Raw genomic sequence first — 17,124 nt, 5'->3', positions numbered from 1 at the left:
TGTTCTCAGTAAACCCATCAAAGCTCGTCCCATTAAAGACCAACCCGGCCGAAAGATAAGAGCTGATTCATCAAGAAATGAATAAAAATAATTTGTCAAAGAATTGATCCATCCCTCGTTCTAGGACCGTAACAAAGTCACAACAGATACAATGAATTTGAGAGAAGATTTTGAGGATGAGTTTTCTAAAGCATTGGTGGAAAAGGAAGTGTAAACAGCATATTACGTATCACACTGTGCAACAGAGAGACGAAGTGCTGACCAAATTGGAAAATAGAACTTAGACAAGTGTCTTAAATGCTGACAACATACACTGTCTCTTTAACTTAAAATCTGATCAGCTTGTTGAAACTGAGTGGAAACTTCAATTGAGGTTAAGTTTTTCCACTGAAAAAACATTCATAGTCTTCGTAGTCTAAATAAGCCACCATATATTACTAGTTAATTAGCAGACGTTGTTCTGTTGACTAATAATAATAATAATAATAATAAACTGTTTTCAAACTTCGACAAATATATACGTTATAGAAAATAGCTGCTCAGGAAGGAATTTAGAGAGAAAAAGAAGAGAAATAAATTCTGAATGTTTGACTAGTCTTTAGAGTGACTGGAAAACCATCTCATTCCTAATATAATTTTGGACTCATTTTCTTTCTCTGGCACGTGGCAAAGGCTTAGTCAACCAGTGGAAGTAAAGATGGATTTCTATAATTTAGGAATGATAAATCACGCATAAATAAAAAACAATTATCAACTACATCTACGGGATCATGGCATGAAACTTTTGTGATAAAAAGAAATAAATCAGAATATAGAAAACCTCTGAGAAATTAATTCTTAAGAAATCTTAATTTTTTTTTATAAATTAGTATCTGATATCAACTCAATTACGTCCGTGGGACCCCCGCATGAAACTCGAACGTGCACGACATGGACGATCTGTCTGTTTCAGATTGTGGTTCTTGTTTTTCTTCGTTCATTTTGATTCTGATTGGACGTGCTTAATGCAGCACTGTTGTAACCAGTGGCAAATTTATTAACGTAGGGCCAGTTCACACAGGAGCAAGATAGCGAATCTGGAGCCCCTAGGGCATAGGTGAGTTGATTACGACGTAGCAGACTTGCAGAAGAAGGTAAGGGTTCGAATCTTGATGAAGTCAGGCAATACCCTCCTGCGTCATAACCAACTGTACTTTCTCGATTTACCTCCTCACAGATGGTCGTGGGGCCGACCGTGTGGGGCCGCTAAGGTGGCGGATCCACCTTTTTGTAGAAAAAGAAAAGATAATGAATCTGGCCCCCGGGACATAGGTGAGTTGATTACGACGCAATAGACTTGCAGAAGAGGGCAAGAGTTTGAATCCTGGCGAAGTCAGGCAATACCCTCCTGTGTCGTAACCAATTGCATTTTCTCGATTTACTTTCTTATAAATGATCGTAGGACTGACCGTGTGAAGCCGCTAAAGTAGCGGATCCACTTTTTGCAGAAAAGATAGCGAATCTGGAGTATCGTTAAGATTCACATTCATTGGTGATGAGCGGCCCATGATGATCTTTAATCGGGAAAATCTTTCGCATCCCCCCGTCACAACCCACCTCAATAACTTTGCCGAGTGGCCCGCTGTCTCTGTGTTCTGAGAGGAGGGTAAGAGAATGGGGAACGGGTGGCAGATAGGGTCGATGGGCGGGCGGACATTCCGAAGACGGCAGAACATGAACACGTTCGTCACGTGCTCGCCCGAACAAGTGTGACAGTTGGCGTTGTCAGTTGGGGGGCGCTCTTTATGCTCCGCCAATCCGATTTCAATCGGTATTGACCGTCGGATTTTGATCCGACGGATCGATCCGGGTGGACCCCATTAAGGGTACGATGGTAATTAAGGGTGAAGAATGTGTCCGGAGTTGTAGGCATGTGGCTGCCCCGGGGAGTACAAATACCGCCGCGGCCGCTTCGTTCCCATCCCACCCACCCAACCAGCTTGGCATCCCACGCTTCGTCCGGGGGTCCGGGAGATTTGGCTTCGCGGAGGCGAGCTTCGATCGGTCGAGCGGAGCAGAGATCGAAGGAGAAGGAGGACGAGGGTTTGCTCTTTGTTAGAGATGGAATCAGGGAGGCCGAAGGATGTGGGGATTCTCGCGATGGACATTTACTTCCCGCCGACTTGCGTCCGTCAGGTACGGATTCTCCGAGTCGCTTTGAGTTTTCGAGTTTTCTCTGTGGTTCGACGTCGTTCTGATCTGTGGAGCTTTTTTGCTCGAGTTTTGTTTTGGGGCCATGGCCTGGGCTTTGGGTGCTTCTTGTTGTTTCTCATTTCGATCGATTTGGGGATGTGGAGATGGTTTTGTCCTGGGTGGAATGTTAATCGTTGGGTTAGCTTGAGAGAGTTTTTGGGATGTAGGATCTGTGGGCTGGATTGTCCTAGAGCCTTTGTCGTTTTCTTGATTTCGATCTGTACGCGCGGAATCGTCCTTGTTGGATTTTCCTATCAAACTGTGGCCTTTGGCGATTAGGAAAAAGTGGTTTTTGTCAAAACATGTTTGGGTATATAACTAACAAATACTGAAAGGGAGTTTTGTGGTAGCAACTGGATAAAAAGGAAACAGAACTGTTGGTCGAAACTAGATTTGTCTCTATACCCGTAAGTTTTTGCATATATTCGGATTTCCTGAGAAAAACTCAACCTTTTCTTCAATTCTTCTTGCCATTGACCTCACGAATGCTTGGAGAATTTAATAATTTCCTATTTTGTTGCAGTTTCGCAATAATCTTAATTGGAATGCCTGATAATGTTAATATTATATTTTCTCGCTGCAGGAAGCGCTTGAGGCTCATGATGGGGCAAGTAAAGGGAAATACACTATTGGGCTTGGCCAAGACTGTATGGCCTTCTGCACTGAAGTGGAAGATGTGATCTCTATGAGGTAACTAGCCATCTAAATTGTTCCCACGAGATGAAAATTGAAGGATGTAACGGTTTTCATATGGAAGTTAAGGACGAAATGCCCTTAAAATATCTGTTTGATGCTTTAGGTAGTCATTATAGGCTACTTCAGAGTAATATATATATTTGTTGTGGTCGTTTGATCCATACATAGTTTTGGTTGTAACTAAATCACTCGGGAATGGAACAGTCAATCAAGTTTCCATTGTGTAGCCAATTTATAGTTGTATTTTCTTCATTGATTTGATTCTAATATAATGGATTCTACTTATTATATTTTTTTTCTTCTGCATGTTTATATACACGGCCTCTGAAAATATGCAACCTTAGATGATTTTACTACACAGTGACTCATTAAACTATATCTCTCTTGACTAATATATATCATTGTTGACTTCCAGGCTGGTTGTACTTAGATGTAATGGTAGTTCTGTCTATTTGGATTTATGCAATTTTTTGGACAACTTATTTTTCTTGCTCAAATTTCAATACTAATTGTATTCTTTTCAGCTTGACAGTTGTAACATCCCTTCTAAAGAAGTATCAAATTGATCCGAAACAGATTGGCCGTCTAGAAGTTGGTAGTGAGACAGTCATAGACAAAAGCAAGTCCATCAAGACTTGGATAATGCAAATATTTGAGGTGCATCTCCTTGGCAAGCTTGTTTTCTCTGCTTGTTTAGACAGTTTTATAGTTCACATCTCATCATCGATTATGTTTGTAGAATTTACATCCTGTTTTTCTTTTTCATGTTAAATAAAGTCAGTCAAGTGCATGTTATTTCCTTCTGTTTCCTTACTAAGAATAAGGATCTTTGGCTTATTATCCTAAACCTGAAAAATGCAGGAATACAATAATACTGATGTTGAAGGCGTTGACTCAACAAATGCATGCTACGGTGGAACAGCTGCCTTGTTTAACTGTGTGAACTGGGTAGAAAGTAGCTCATGGGATGGACGCTATGGATTGGTTGTGTGTACAGATAGTGCAGTATGATTCTGGAAACTGCTAGATTTCTCATGATAACCAACTTTTGTGACCGTATGATGTTTTTCTGTACTTACTAGTTCTTCGCTTCCCCTAGGTTTATGCAGAAGGGCCAGCTCGGCCTACTGGTGGTGCAGCTGCTATCGCGATGCTGATTGGACCAAATGCCCCAATTGCGTTTGAAAGTAAATACAGGGGGACACATATGAGTCATGTCTATGATTTCTATAAGCCAAACCTTGCGAGTGAATATCCGGTTTGTTTGCTCTCAATCTTAATCCAAGTTATCATTTAATTCTGTTTGGGAACTATAAATTAGTGATATTTACAAGTTATCCTTTATAGTGTCAGTGTGGATGAAATAGCTTCTTAAGAGTCAGTTTCCAGGGTTTAGTCTTAACTAAGTTTACTTTTGGAAATCTTTACACTCATGATTCTCATATTTTATTGCACTGATCTAGGTTGTTGATGGGAAGCTATCACAGACATGCTACCTCATGGCCCTTGATGCTTGTTATAACCACTACTGCAACAAGTAAGTCATTGAATATTGTTTAAAAAAAATAATCTTATTTTGTTTCTTGAAGCTATAAGTGAGTCATTGGATTTTGTTAGGTTTGAAAAGTTTGAAGGCAAACAGTTTGCAATCTCTGATTCAGATTATTTTGTTTTTCATTCTCCCTATAACAAGGTATATCTGATTTATTTCATAATTTATCGTTTCTTTTTGCCTTCAAAATTTAAACCACTTTTGTTCAATATCTTTTTTATTGTTTCACAACAGCTAGTACAGAAAAGTTTTGCTCGTCTCTACTTTAATGACTTCCTGCGAAATACAAGGTTATTTCTTATCAAGTTTCCTTATCCTGTTTTTTCTTTTAATCTTTCTTAGGGAAATGTACCCCACTTAATTTCTTTAGAAATGTATTAATTTTCTTTACAAATTAGAATTTTTTTCATTTGAGTTTTCTTGCTTCTGGCTTGTTATCTTTAATGTCTGCCCAAGAAATACTCACAAGAACTTGATATCCTTTTGCCATTAGTTTATTTCCATGCTAGTTATTGGTTCACAATACTGATATCACATAACATATGACATGTAATAACTGTTTGAAATTTATCCTCTCTCGGGTCAGTTTCCTTCTGTTTCAGCCTTCTGGGCTCGAAAGAACACTACCAGGTCATTATCTAATCAAAAGATTCGAAACAATAAACTTTGCAGCTCTTTCATGATTTCCAATTACATTTTTGGATGGTAGAGCACAGAATGTGAGTGAAATTGAACACTCTCTCATCTCTAAACACTATTTAATGCTTTTCATGCTAACCATCTGAATCGGTAACATTGTATAGAAATTGTATTGACTGTTCATTACAGTAACCCTTAGGTTGGTTACCAATTAGTACCTGTCTATAAATGTTTGTAGTGATCTATAACACAATGTATGATACTGGCTCTTTGCCTGATCATTCACAACTGTAACTTCCAGATCCATCTTAACTCATTGCAAATCTACTCTCATTCAGTTGTATAACTAAAAGAGTTCCTGCCACCTTGTCAGTTGAGTTGCAGTTTAATGCTTTTATATGCATTTCGTCTTGAGGTCACAATCTCCTTAGGGTTAGCTACATACTATTTGGGTTATTTATTGTAAGACCCAAAGATATTCAACTCTAGGAACTGGGCTTCTCAAAATCAGTAATGGCGTCTACAATATATATGGTAGTTTAATGTGCTCTGATGAGGATCTGCACCAAGTGGTTGATTGGGCTTGCAAGGGATTGGACCGAAAGGCAATGCCACCATAGGCTATAGATAAAGCTCTGTTGTTCCAATTCTTATTGAAATGAAATGGAACAATTTGAGACCATCTGGCACTAATCTGTTTTAGCTGAAAATTTTTTGTTCATAACTAGGCTCCTGTCTAAATCTTTGAATTTAGAACCTCATGGAAAATAGATTATTACGAGCTGAAAATATTCACTGCCTACTAATTATAAGACATTGATAAATGATAATTATAACAATTTTATCCTCTTCAATGGTGATGATTAAACTCTGTTTTCTTGTTCTGGTTAGTGTTGTTGCGAAGGATGCGAAAGAGAAGCTGGAGCCTTTTTCAAAATTGAGTGATGACGAAAGTTATCAAAGCCGTGATCTTGAAAAGGTAATTATTTTGTTTGTTTAATCTGATGAAAATTTAGATTTATAATCCTATTAGCTCATTTCATACTTAAAACTGTTCAGGCTTCTCAGCAAGTTGCCAAACCTCTATATGATGCAAAAGTTCAACCCTCTACTTTGTTGCCAAAACAACTTGGAAATATGTACACTGCATCTCTTTATGCTGCATTTGCATCTGTCATCCACAACAAACATAAAACTCTGGTAACATAATTTCTTTTATTGCCGTATTTTCAAGAATTGTATTAATTTGGTTTTCTATTTTTTTGTAGGTTGGCCAGCGGATTGTTATGTTCTCATATGGAAGTGGCCTTACCTCAACTATGTTTTCTTTCAAGCTTCAGAATGGGCAACATCCATTTAGCCTACCAAACATTGCTTCCGTTCTTAATGTATCAGAAAAGCTTGAGAGACGACATGTGGTATGTATAACCTGTTTGATTTTGGATTTCAATTTTCTCATACGCTAAGTTAATTATTATAATCACATTATGAGTCATTCTGTATATTCTGTTCAAATAATCTTTTACTAGATTTAGTTATAGTGGAAATAGTATAATCATTCATCTAAAAAGATTGTTGACACTCTTTTACTTCATTTCCTAGTTGTCTGGTGTATTTATCTTTTCATGTTTCATCTTCAAGCTGCACAAGTGGTATAATAGGTAGATGTTCAGTGTCTGTGCAAATCTACCTAGCCAACTGATACAAACAACAAATTCAGTAGGCTGAGAAGACTATTCCTACGTCTGTGTTTGGTAGATTTTAGTAATCCTATCTAATATTTGAGTAAAACAGTCTATCAGTGACCATTGAATCCAACTTGTTCTTCTTAAGTATTCTTAGCGAAGTACATGCTTTGGCTTGTGTATTCACAATCATTCTGGCATTAGGGACTGAGCAAATCTTAGAATGTTAAGATGTAACCTCTAGTTTAAAGTTGAAAAGACACTCCTAATGATTAGAACCAAAACAGATGTAGAAGATATGGAAACCTCTGAAATTTGCTAGGACTAACCAACAGTTTGGAGTTGCATAACCTTCAACTAATGTCCTTGTTCATAGTGAGTATATTTTGCATAAAACAATATGCACCCTCGATGAAGGAAACTAGTTATTTCTTCTTACTAGTTCAAAGGTTTAACACGTTCTGCTTGCTTCTTTAGGTTTCACCAGAAAAGTTTGTGGAGACATTGAAGTTGATGGAACACAGATACGGAGCCAAGGATTTCGAAACAAGCAAAGACACAAGCTTACTGACACCTGGAACCTTCTACCTCGTGAACGTCGACTCCATGTACCGTCGATATTATGCAAGGAAGGATGTAGAGGAAGCTACACATGGGGAAAATGGTTCTTTAGCCAATGGTCACTGATGATGTCCCTCCAAAATAGGGAAGCTGGCAATGAACCAGGTGATGCTGTTGCTGAATAATTTTTCTAGTGTTGATGTAACCTTTGAACTTGGCACTCTAATAAATGGATATGATATATGAAGTAGCAAGTGATTTGTTTGAGCTACCTTCTTATTGTGATTAGAGAACTTTGTGGTTTTGCTGCTGGGTTTTGTGGTTCATGGAAGGGAATAGGCAAGGAACGAAACTGTTATTTTTTAAAAACAAACATGGAAAGGATAAGAGGTATAAACTAGGATTAGGCATTGTAGTTCAGTATTATGTTTGGTATGTATTTAAAAGATTGATAAGGAATGGTATACAAAATTTAATATATTTTCTGCACGACTCATCTAGTGTCTAGGATGGCTGATCTACTTTGCTTGCTGATCAACCCTTTCTTTTGCTCAGCTTTGTTAGATTATACTTTTTAATGGGTGTCACCTTGTTTGGCTCTTTTACCTCGTCAATTATTTGTTCATCTGTATGCTGACGAAGTTTTTAGATCCATAGATTTTTGAGTGTGTTATGGTATCGAGAAAGTCACTGAGCTTTAAATTAAAGATGAGCAAGCAGGTGAAAGCATGAACTCAGTTTGTTTGCAGTTGTCTTCATGCTCATTGCCCCTTCCCATTGAACTCTCGATATATATTAATTGTAGTCGCTCAAATTCTGTGATTTGGCCTTCGATAGAATGCCTCTTAATTGCCTGAAATAAGTATATGATGTTTCAAATCTCATGGCGTGTATTGTTAATTTGTAAAAGCAAAACTGAGTAGTTGTTCATTCCTGAACATTTGTGCAGTTCATCCCTGAACATTTTAATGTCCTCAGTAGTTGTTCTAAGTCTCTTTAGTGGTTGCTAGCATTTACTGTCTCTTCAGTGGTTCATCGTGAAACACTTTAATGCAACCAACATAAGAATAATTTTTTAGGCCAGACCTTTTTTAGTAGTGTATAGTTTAGTAGGCAGTTTAATAACTCACTTTTTTAGACCTAATCTTTTATCGGAAGAAATTCATCTTGTAGTATGTCGAGATTCAAATCGTAGATGTCTAGAAGATTGCATAAGCACCTTGTTGTAGCAATTTTGCCTTCGGAACATAGCTGAGTTAATTACGACAGAGTAGAATTATAGAAATAGACAAAGGTTCCAATCTCAACGATTTAACCAGATGCATGGTGCCTTTAAATATATATTTTTATTTCAAAAAAATAAAAAGAGAAAATTTCACTTTGCCTTTAAAAATTTTGTCAATATTTTCATAAAATGAAATAAAATTGAATAAGACTACGTGAACTTAATGTTTTTCAAACTGTTATAATATGAAATTGAAAATAATATCCAACGGCCATGTATCCTATCTGTACTGTGAGATTTTTAAATAAGTTTTTGATCAATAAAATTTGTAAAATTTAAGGTTTTAACTCTTTTTGATAAAGGCATTGAATTAAATAACGTTAAGGTCGAGTGGAAGAACCAAACGAAGAGTTCAAGAGGCTTGCCACCGGAAAAGAAGTGGCGTCTCCCGCCTCCGTTCCTCTTGTCTCGGCGGCGACAGCCGACAGGAGGCGCTTCACTTGAGCTCTTCCTGTTCTCCATGTGAGGCGACAAATTCTCCTCTTTTTGTTCCTCGGCTTTTCTCGCGTTTCTCGTCGGTCGGCTTATTTGATGGCGTCCGGAATTTTCTTGCGCTGGTGCTGTGAATGTGAGACTGGTCGGCGTCGATGGTTTCCTCTCGCACTGCTTATTTGACTGGTTGGTTTAGGTTTTCCTGGGCGATTTGGCTTTTCGGCGCAGGTATTGATCTTCTAGGGTTTTGAGGATTTATGCGGTTTGGAACTTTCGGCGCTTAGTTAGTTTTTTTGGTTCATAATGCTGACATGTGAAAGAAAAGGTGTGTTTTGCGTGTTTAAATCTGCAAATTTGCATTTTTCTTCGACTCGCTGTTGGATTAGGAACTTAATTTCCTATTCGTCGTGCGTCGGGTTGAGTTTGAGCTCTTCGATTTGGATGATTGTGGAGAAATACTTGAGGAAGTAGTAGTTTTTCCTTTTACCTTTCCCACTCTAGTATGTTGGTAGTTTCATGAAGCTGCCATTTTGTTCCTTGATTCTTCAGATCTCTCAGAGTGTTGGCGGTGGGGATAAGAGGTTAGTTTCATGAAGCTTTGAAGCTGCCAGAACAGTTGTTGTTTTAAATTGGAATTTTGCAGTCAATTGCAAGAGATGTTGAGCTGAAAAATTCGATCAAGGGAGCTTTGTGCTCCTTGTTATGGCTGTTGCCCCGGGCAACAGCAGCGATCTATTGTATTGTTGCTACAAGATCCCTGACCTTAGAGAGCCTATCCTGGAAACCTCCCACATATCTTACCTAGAAGACAGATATGTGTTACAGGAAGAGTTGGGATGGGGTCAATTTGGAGTTATCAGGGCATGCGCTGACATGATCACCGGAGAATCAGTCGCATGTAAGTCAATCGCCAAAGATCGCCTTGTTACCACAGAGGATATTAAGAGCATCAAACTTGAGATTGAAGTCATGGCACGACTCTCAGGCCATCCCAATGTTGTAGACCTCAAAGCTGTCTACGAGGATAATGACTATGTGCACCTTGTGATGGAGCTTTGTGCTGGAGGGGAGCTTTTCCATCATCTTGAGAAGCATGGCTACTTCTGTGAACATGAGGCCGCTGTCCTCTTCCGGCTTCTCATGGAAGTTGTGATGTATTGCCATGACAAGGGAGTTATCCACAGAGATCTCAAACCAGAGAACATTCTGTTGGCTACCAAGTCTCTATCTTCACCAATTAAACTGGCAGACTTTGGTCTAGCAACTTATATACAACCAGGTTTTGTGTTTTCTATGTCCATCAAAATTTGGCGAGATCATTATATCTCTTTTTTTGCTTATTAAGTTGGATCTTGCTTGACAGGGCATTCCTTGTCTGGGACTGTTGGAAGCCCGTTTTACATAGCACCAGAGGTATTGGCAGGGGGATACAATGAGGCAGCTGATGTATGGAGTGCTGGAGTGATTCTTTATATTCTTCTTAGTGGGATGCCACCCTTTTGGGGGAAGACCAAGTCGAGGATATTCGAATCAGTTAGGTCTGCCAAGCTACAGTTTGCTTCTGATCCATGGCAAAGTGTTTCTGACTCTGCAAAGGACTTAATTAGAAGAATGCTATGCAGATATCCTTCTCAGAGACTCACAGCTAAACAGGTTTTGGGTATGGTTTAAGCATTGGCAATGCACAATAAGCAATTTGAAGCGATTCATATTCGAGACAACCATTTCAATTGCTTGTGATATTTCATATACATATGCTGGAAAAATGTGAGAAAAAAAAAGTGCTGAGTTTACTGGATTTATGGAACATCAAGCATTTGATCTATAGTTAGAATCTAAATATACTATCAATGCAATTGGAGCTATTTGAAACTTTTTAGTTATTAGAATGGTGTCTAGCCTCTATATTCTGTTACTAATTCTTAAGCTGCATCTTTTGTAGACCATTCCTGGATAAAAGAACACATTCAACAACCACAAGTCTTGAGCGATCAGGGCCATCAAATTGGTTTTAGCAGAGACGACCTGAGAAGCTGCTCATTTTCTACATCACTTATCTCTGCTGCTCGCGGTGTTAGCTTTAGCACTAGTTCCCTTGTTGCTTACCGCGGAGTAGATGATCATTCCTCCCCCGCATTCTCATGTAGATCATCATTTTCTTCCATTGCTGTTGAAACTCCTTTGTCTTGTACAATCAACTTTTCTTTTAAGAGCAGCCTTGAGTCTGAGAGCCTGAGATTCGCCGCACCGATACCAGTGATGCCAAGCTTTGCATTCTTCGCAACGGAGCAACAACAACAACCGTTCAGTTTTACCAGTGACACATTTCGGATGGGTAGGTTTTTGCTCTCAGCTTGATCCCTATGGATTCTCTTTGTAACACTTGTAGTTTGATTGTATCACTCTGGTGTGCTCAGACTCCCAATCTAGGAAACATAATGCTTTGCCTGGCTCAGCTGTATGTGTGGGTCGAAACTTCAGAGAACTGGAGCACAAGGATGCTGAAGCTAGAAGAGGCATTTCGAGCAATTCCAAATCTGGCATCCACAGCCGACGGAACCACACCATCGGTCTCGGAGAGCTCGATCAGCTCGACCTTGTCGTCTCCGAGTCGGTCATTCGTTGGGCATCACTTAGGTCTTTTCTGGTTTGTTGAGCTGGTGCCTTCAATGAATTAACATTTATATCAGCAATTGAATGCTTGTGGGAAAACTAGAGAAGCCCTAGATGAAAGTATGGAGTGTGTTCTATATCGATAACCAGGTTTTTTCCTCGTAAATTAAAAGGAAAACTACAAGGAAACGAACTAAAAAGGGTTAACTGAAGGCCTCATTGATTTATTACTGCACAAAAATAAACCTAATGAAAGAAGAAGCGTAGCGGTTTAACTAAACCGGCACGTTTCCAACACTTCGGGAGGCGGCGGCGGCGGCGGCTTCCGCTTCCTCCTCCGCTTCGCCGGACATCTGTTCCAGCGACTTGCCCTTCGACTCGGGCACCAGGAAGGTACAGAGGAGGCCCAAGATGTTGCATCCGGCGAGCACGAACAGCGAGTTCCTGACGCCGATGCCCGGCGGGTAGCCGTGCTCCGTCTTCGTCGGGTCCTGGCTCTGCGCGAGGTACAAGAACCCGAACGAGCCCACGATGGCTCCGAGCTTTCCCGACGCCGCCGAGATCCCGTGGCACGTGGACCTCACCCTCGCCGGGAAGATCTCCGCCGGCACTATGAAGGTGGTGCTGTTGGGGCCGAAGTTAGCGAAGAAGAAGGTGAAGGCGTACATGACGACGAAGCCGATTTGGTTGCCCGGCGTTGTCCAGTGGCGGTAGGGGACGGCCAGCCCCAGCATGAACGCGGTCATCATGAAAAAGCCTAGTAGTTGGATCGTGAAACGGCCGATAACGTCGATCAAGCCCACTGTGAACCAGTATCCCGGCACGGTGCCGCAGAGTGCAATTAGGGTTTGGGCGCGCGCGATGCGGAAGAGCTCCTCGAGGGCGTTCATGCTCGATGCTGCCGGGATCCACCCAATCGCGCTGAAGATGTCCTTCTGGAACAGGTTCTGGCTGTAGTAGGCGATGTCGAGGAGGAACCAACAGGTGGTGGTGCCGAGCAAGTGGGCGCCGTGGCGGCGGAAGAAGGCCGACGAGAAGAGCCCGAAGTTGTGGTTTTGTGCCGTCGCGATCGGTGCCGCCTTGTTCTCCTCAGCGGGTAATCTCCATCTGGAGCACCTTAGCCATGTCCGCCGCCGCCTGCTTTGCGTTCCTGGCGACAAGCGTCGTGTACCGCGCCGTCTCCGGCATCTTCAGTCGAGAGTACAGAGTCATCACCGCCGGAACCGCCCCGAACATGAGGATGATGCGCCAAGCATAGTCGGCCTCAGGCACGGTGGACGCGACCGGATCGATGGCGTACGGTGGTGCCGGGTAGAAGTTCTTCAAGACGGTGGCGACAATGATGGTGACTGCTCCCGCGGCGAGGATGCCAAAGCCCTGCATCGCGAAGACGGCGGCGATGAAGGCTCCTCGCGTGCGCTTGTTAGAGCACTCAGACATGATGGTGGCGGAGAGCGGGTAGTCGCCGCCAATGCCGAAGCCGAGCCAGAACCGGAAGAAGCAGAGCGTCGTCATGACGCCGGTAGGAGTGCTGCCGAAGGAGAGGCCCGATCCGAAGGCAGCGGCGATCATGAGCATGAGGGTGATGCCGTAGACGCGCTTGCGGCCGAGCTTGTCGCCGAGCCAGCCAAAGAAGAGTTGACCAGTGAGAGTGCCGACGAACGCGACGCCGTTAACGACGGAGGAGACACGAGGAGGAAGGCTGCCAGGGTTGGGATCGCCGTCGACGTAGTAATACACGCGGCCGATGAGCTTGGTGACGAGGGAGATGGAGAAGAGGTCGTAGGCATCGGTGAAGAAGCCCATGCCGGCGACGAGAACGGCGGTGAAGTGGTACCACTGAGTCCTGGCGACGTCGAGAGCATTCAGAACTTGGAGCTGGTCGCCGGCCATGCCTGAATCCAGATCGGAGGAGAGGAGAGCGGCGATCGCGCCTAAAAGAGACGAGAGCAACGGTGTGGCTGGTAAATAGGCGGGAAAGAAGATGAAGTGTCCAAGAATATTCCTTAGAAAGTAGCATCTAACTCCAACAAAGTCGGCGGTCAACGCAAAAGAGATTTATTTTGAAAGCGATTAGATTTTGAATATTTTTGTCTAGATTTTGTAATGATAACCTACAAAATCTTAAGATAAGAAAGTAATTATGAGAAAAATATTAGCCATTAGAGTGCCTTCAAACAGATAACAACCACATTGCACTTTAGAACAAGTGTGCTATCAGTCATTAGATATATCTATTCAGTTTCTTTTCAAAAATACCTTTTAGATTTTTTAAAATCACAAAAATACTCTTGGAAATGTTAATCTGAGGGCTAAAATGAGTTATTTTGGTCGGTTTAAAACTTTGGAGGGCTAAACTGTAAGAAAGTGGAGAGCAGCAGTGGTTGCTGGAGAGTGACGATGGCGAGGAGCAGTTAACCATTTTCTCCCCCAATCCTCACCACCTTCTCCACCACCTCGCGGCCCGCCCTAACCGCCGCCATCATCCTCGCTTGTCTCACTCCCACTCCGTTATCACCTCCACCTAACCCTCCTTCCATCTACCCATCCATCATTCGATCGATCCCCTTTTCGGCTCGCCGTCTCTTCCAAGCCAAGCAAACGCCCCGCTCCTCGATAAAGCTGGCTCCTTGAGGGGACGTAGCAGAAGCGATCGAGATGGCGTACGTCGAGCCGGGCACCGCCGCGAAGAGGCAGGCCTCCGGCGGAGCGTATTACTACGAGACGGCGGAGGCGGAGGAGCGGGCGTGGGTGGCGTGGCTGGTCCCGGGATTCGTGCTGGCGTGCGTGGGCGTGTTTGTGGCGGAGATGTACGTCAACAACTGCCCCGCGCATCCCCACCCCCTCGGCTCCTGCGTCGCCGGCTTCCTCCATCGCTTCTCCTTCCAGCCCACCCGGCAGAATCCCCTCCTCGGGCCCTCCTCCTCCACGTAATTTCTTTCCCTGTTCTTGGAGTCTTTGTCCATCTTAATCTAAAGAGTAGAGATCCAACTTGCTTGCTCGATTGTTTGGGGAAAAGGCCAACACCCTCAATCTCTCTTGAAATTTTGATGTTGTTCCTCGGATTCCTCACTGTTTCAGAAGCTTCAATTTATCATTTAATTCATTGTTATAAAATTTGTATAATTAAAGATAATGCAAAGTTGAATTTTAGGCTTTTCTACCTTTTGTACTACCTTTTTTTTAGTCTTCGAGTTCTTCCTTCAAAAGTTTTTTATTCGCGTGGAAGATCAAACTTTGTTTCTCGCTCACTGACTCGCCTCATCTTCATCAGCTTGGAGAAAATGGGGGCTCTTGAATGGAACAGAGTAGTCCACCACAACCAAGGTTGGAGGCTGCTCTCTTGCGTCTGGCTGCACGCAGGGCTCATCCATTTGATCGTGAACATGCTGAGTTTGATATTTGTTGGGATTCGTCTCGAACAGCAATTTGGATTCGGTTAGATTTCTTCCCATCTTTATTCATCAGACTAAGACAATGTTATATTTATGCATTTACAATTGGCATTCTTTCTTCTCGATATCTGATTTCTTGTATGTCCTCGTCTTGCACTTCAAATGCATTTTAGTTCAATTCGACCAAACTGTAAATGCTTTTTTTTAATTCTTTTACCTTCCAGTTCGCATTGGAACAGTATACATTCTGTCAGGCTTTGGTGGTGCTGTTCTCTCGGCTCTTCTCCTAAGGAATAACATTTCTGTTGGTGCTTCTGGAGCTCTATTCGGACTCCTTGGATCAATGCTTTCAGAACTCATCATAAATTGGGCTATCTACTCCAATCGAGTGAGCACATTGCTTTTCTTTGAAACCTCTAGTTCAGAAAATCTTTAAGCTATCACCTTTGTTGCAGATTGCAGCTCTATTAACTCTCATGGTGATCATCGTAATCAACTTGGTCATTGGCTTATTTCCTAGTGTGGATAACTTTGCCCATATCGGCGGGTTCTTATCCGGCTTCCTTCTGGGTTTTGTTTTGCTAATCCGGCCTCAGTTCGGATGGATGGAGCGCCATGATCTTCCCCCTTCTGCTCAGGTTACATCCAAGTACAAAGCATACCAATGCGTCTTGTGGGTGTTGGGACTCATTTTACTGATAGCTGGGTAAGCAAGCGATCACTCACTATCGACAAAGTTTCATTCTTTAGTACAGGTTTGATCTGGTAACTAGCAACACCAGAACAAAACATTGTTGATTCTTTGGTCTCGTTTCAGATTTGCAGTTGGCTTGATCATGCTCTTCAGGGGAGTGAACGGGAACGACCACTGCCACTGGTGCCACTACCTGAATTGTGTGCCAACATCCAGTTGGAGCTGTGAGAACTGAAGAACAGAAAAACAAGTTGCAGTAAGACAGCCAATTCAGTTTTTGTTTCCCTTTTTCTTTTTCTTGCTTTATTGTGTCTCAGATTCAGCTTGTACAGTTGAGAACTCGGCTGTTATTGCAATGATTTGATCTTGATCCTTGTGTTAATTAGGCACAATTTTTTTCATCTGAATTATTCTGTCATTCTTTGGCACGAACGTCAGAATTGGATTAAAGTGGTTCTGTTAAATCAATGAGATTGTAGAAGAAGCTAGTGGCCACTGTATTTGGTGCTCTGTACCTTTCTTGCTGGAGTTGCTTTTCTGCACTTTATTCTCCTCTTCCATGGACCGATGATTTAGAATATGAACAGCATGTCGATTCCAATTCAAGAATTTAAGTGTGATGGTGAAATTTGGATGCTTCTTACCGAGTGCTCCTCGCTATCTCCGGATCTGATGAACGGTTCCTGTCCGGAGTCAACACGTGCTTAAATGAGACTTCCAAAGAGAAAAATAGCATTGCTGTGGAATCAAGAAGATGATTAGTGAGGCAAAAAGAATACTCAATCTCCTTTTGTATATTTTGCTGAGTAATAACTTTCTTTATGATCTTGATCTCTTGCAAGGATTGTCGATTTCCATTAATGACCATCCTCTCATGATAGCTCTAATAATATCTAGGCCAGTCCCTGGACTTTTGTGATGCTTCCTAGGCATGCCTTATTGTTACCCAGGGGTCATTCGGTTCGATTAAAATAAAATATTATTAAAAATTTTTAATTCTAAATGGATCGCAATCAAAGGATATTGAGCAACTCTAACTCTGAACCGCGTATAACATGCACTTCCGCATGTTCGTTCCTGGTGGTCGGTGGGAAAAGAAGCTTTTGATCACGATTAAATTATTTGTTTCCTTAAATAGTGATGTGTGGGACTCGAAGTGTAGATTTTTGATGTGCTTGTTCGATTGCACGCTTTTTGACTAATAATATCCAGGCCTCCATGACAATTAATGTTCGTCAAATACTAGTATTTAACAAATCCATTTTAAATCTTAATTTTTTAAAAAAATTAATACTAGACCAGTTGAATGTACAATAGGATCTATATGGTTTGGATTGAAT

General features: G+C 41.8%; 3 protein-coding genes and 1 pseudogene across 4 annotated transcripts; 3 read left to right on the top strand and 1 right to left on the bottom strand.

Annotated features, from left to right (window-relative positions):
• The first annotated feature begins 1,977 nt into the window (after positions 1-1,977).
• On the top strand, positions 1,978-7,632 carry LOC141816951 (hydroxymethylglutaryl-CoA synthase-like). The gene is made up of 12 exons (XM_074704676.1): positions 1,978-2,175; positions 2,816-2,922; positions 3,453-3,585; positions 3,790-3,933; positions 4,028-4,186; positions 4,392-4,465; positions 4,546-4,621; positions 4,715-4,770; positions 6,011-6,098; positions 6,179-6,319; positions 6,388-6,537; positions 7,282-7,632. Exons 1-12 carry the CDS (start codon positions 2,101-2,103, stop codon positions 7,489-7,491), a joined length of 1,413 nt encoding a protein of 470 aa, XP_074560777.1. The 5' UTR covers positions 1,978-2,100; the 3' UTR covers positions 7,492-7,632.
• A 1,363-nt stretch (positions 7,633-8,995) lies between these two features.
• LOC141816936 (calcium-dependent protein kinase 5-like) lies at positions 8,996-11,856 on the top strand. Of its 2 annotated transcripts, none has more exons than XM_074704661.1 (5): positions 8,996-9,112; positions 9,632-10,361; positions 10,446-10,742; positions 11,025-11,417; positions 11,500-11,856. In XM_074704661.1, exons 2-5 carry the CDS (start codon positions 9,785-9,787, stop codon positions 11,736-11,738), a joined length of 1,506 nt encoding a protein of 501 aa, XP_074560762.1. In that variant the 5' UTR covers positions 8,996-9,112; positions 9,632-9,784; the 3' UTR covers positions 11,739-11,856. The 2 variants fall into 2 exon arrangements, with proteins under 2 accessions (XP_074560762.1, XP_074560769.1); XM_074704668.1 differs by lacking the exon at positions 8,996-9,112 and adding an exon at positions 9,292-9,310.
• Positions 11,857-11,970: 114 nt separating this feature from the next.
• Positions 11,971-13,588, bottom strand: LOC141816928 (putative inorganic phosphate transporter 1-7; annotated as a pseudogene).
• A 553-nt stretch (positions 13,589-14,141) lies between these two features.
• Positions 14,142-16,284, top strand: LOC141821367 (RHOMBOID-like protein 3). Its single transcript, XM_074708792.1, has 5 exons — positions 14,142-14,625; positions 14,970-15,133; positions 15,315-15,478; positions 15,546-15,796; positions 15,908-16,284. The coding sequence occupies exons 1-5, from the start codon at positions 14,354-14,356 to the stop codon at positions 16,017-16,019; spliced, it is 963 nt and encodes a 320-aa protein (XP_074564893.1). The 5' UTR covers positions 14,142-14,353; the 3' UTR covers positions 16,020-16,284.
• Positions 16,285-17,124: the final 840 nt, after the last annotated feature.

This window comes from Curcuma longa, chromosome 2 (genome assembly GCF_044706935.1).
Source record: "Curcuma longa cultivar G26 ecotype Majalengka, Jawa Barat chromosome 2, ITB_CL_G26_1.1, whole genome shotgun sequence".
NCBI lineage: Eukaryota > Viridiplantae > Streptophyta > Magnoliopsida > Zingiberales > Zingiberaceae > Curcuma > Curcuma longa.
Note: the sequence above shows the minus strand (reverse complement) of the source record. Positions and strands in the feature narration are given on the sequence as shown.

Coding starts and splice junctions, on each gene's coding strand:
- LOC141816936 (XM_074704661.1), top strand. CDS start 9,785: ATGGCTGTTGCCCCGGGCAACAGCAGCGATCTATTGTATTGTTGCTAC. Junction 10,362..10,445: donor AGCAACTTATATACAACCAG/GTTTTGTGTTTT, acceptor CTTGCTTGACAG/GGCATTCCTTGTCTGGGACT. Junction 11,418..11,499: donor CAGTGACACATTTCGGATGG/GTAGGTTTTTGC, acceptor TGGTGTGCTCAG/ACTCCCAATCTAGGAAACAT.
- LOC141821367 (XM_074708792.1), top strand. CDS start 14,354: ATGGCGTACGTCGAGCCGGGCACCGCCGCGAAGAGGCAGGCCTCCGGC. Junction 14,626..14,969: donor CTCGGGCCCTCCTCCTCCAC/GTAATTTCTTTC, acceptor CATCTTCATCAG/CTTGGAGAAAATGGGGGCTC. Junction 15,479..15,545: donor GGGCTATCTACTCCAATCGA/GTGAGCACATTG, acceptor CCTTTGTTGCAG/ATTGCAGCTCTATTAACTCT.
- LOC141816951 (XM_074704676.1), top strand. CDS start 2,101: ATGGAATCAGGGAGGCCGAAGGATGTGGGGATTCTCGCGATGGACATT. Junction 2,176..2,815: donor CGCCGACTTGCGTCCGTCAG/GTACGGATTCTC, acceptor TTCTCGCTGCAG/GAAGCGCTTGAGGCTCATGA. Junction 6,099..6,178: donor AAAGCCGTGATCTTGAAAAG/GTAATTATTTTG, acceptor AAAACTGTTCAG/GCTTCTCAGCAAGTTGCCAA.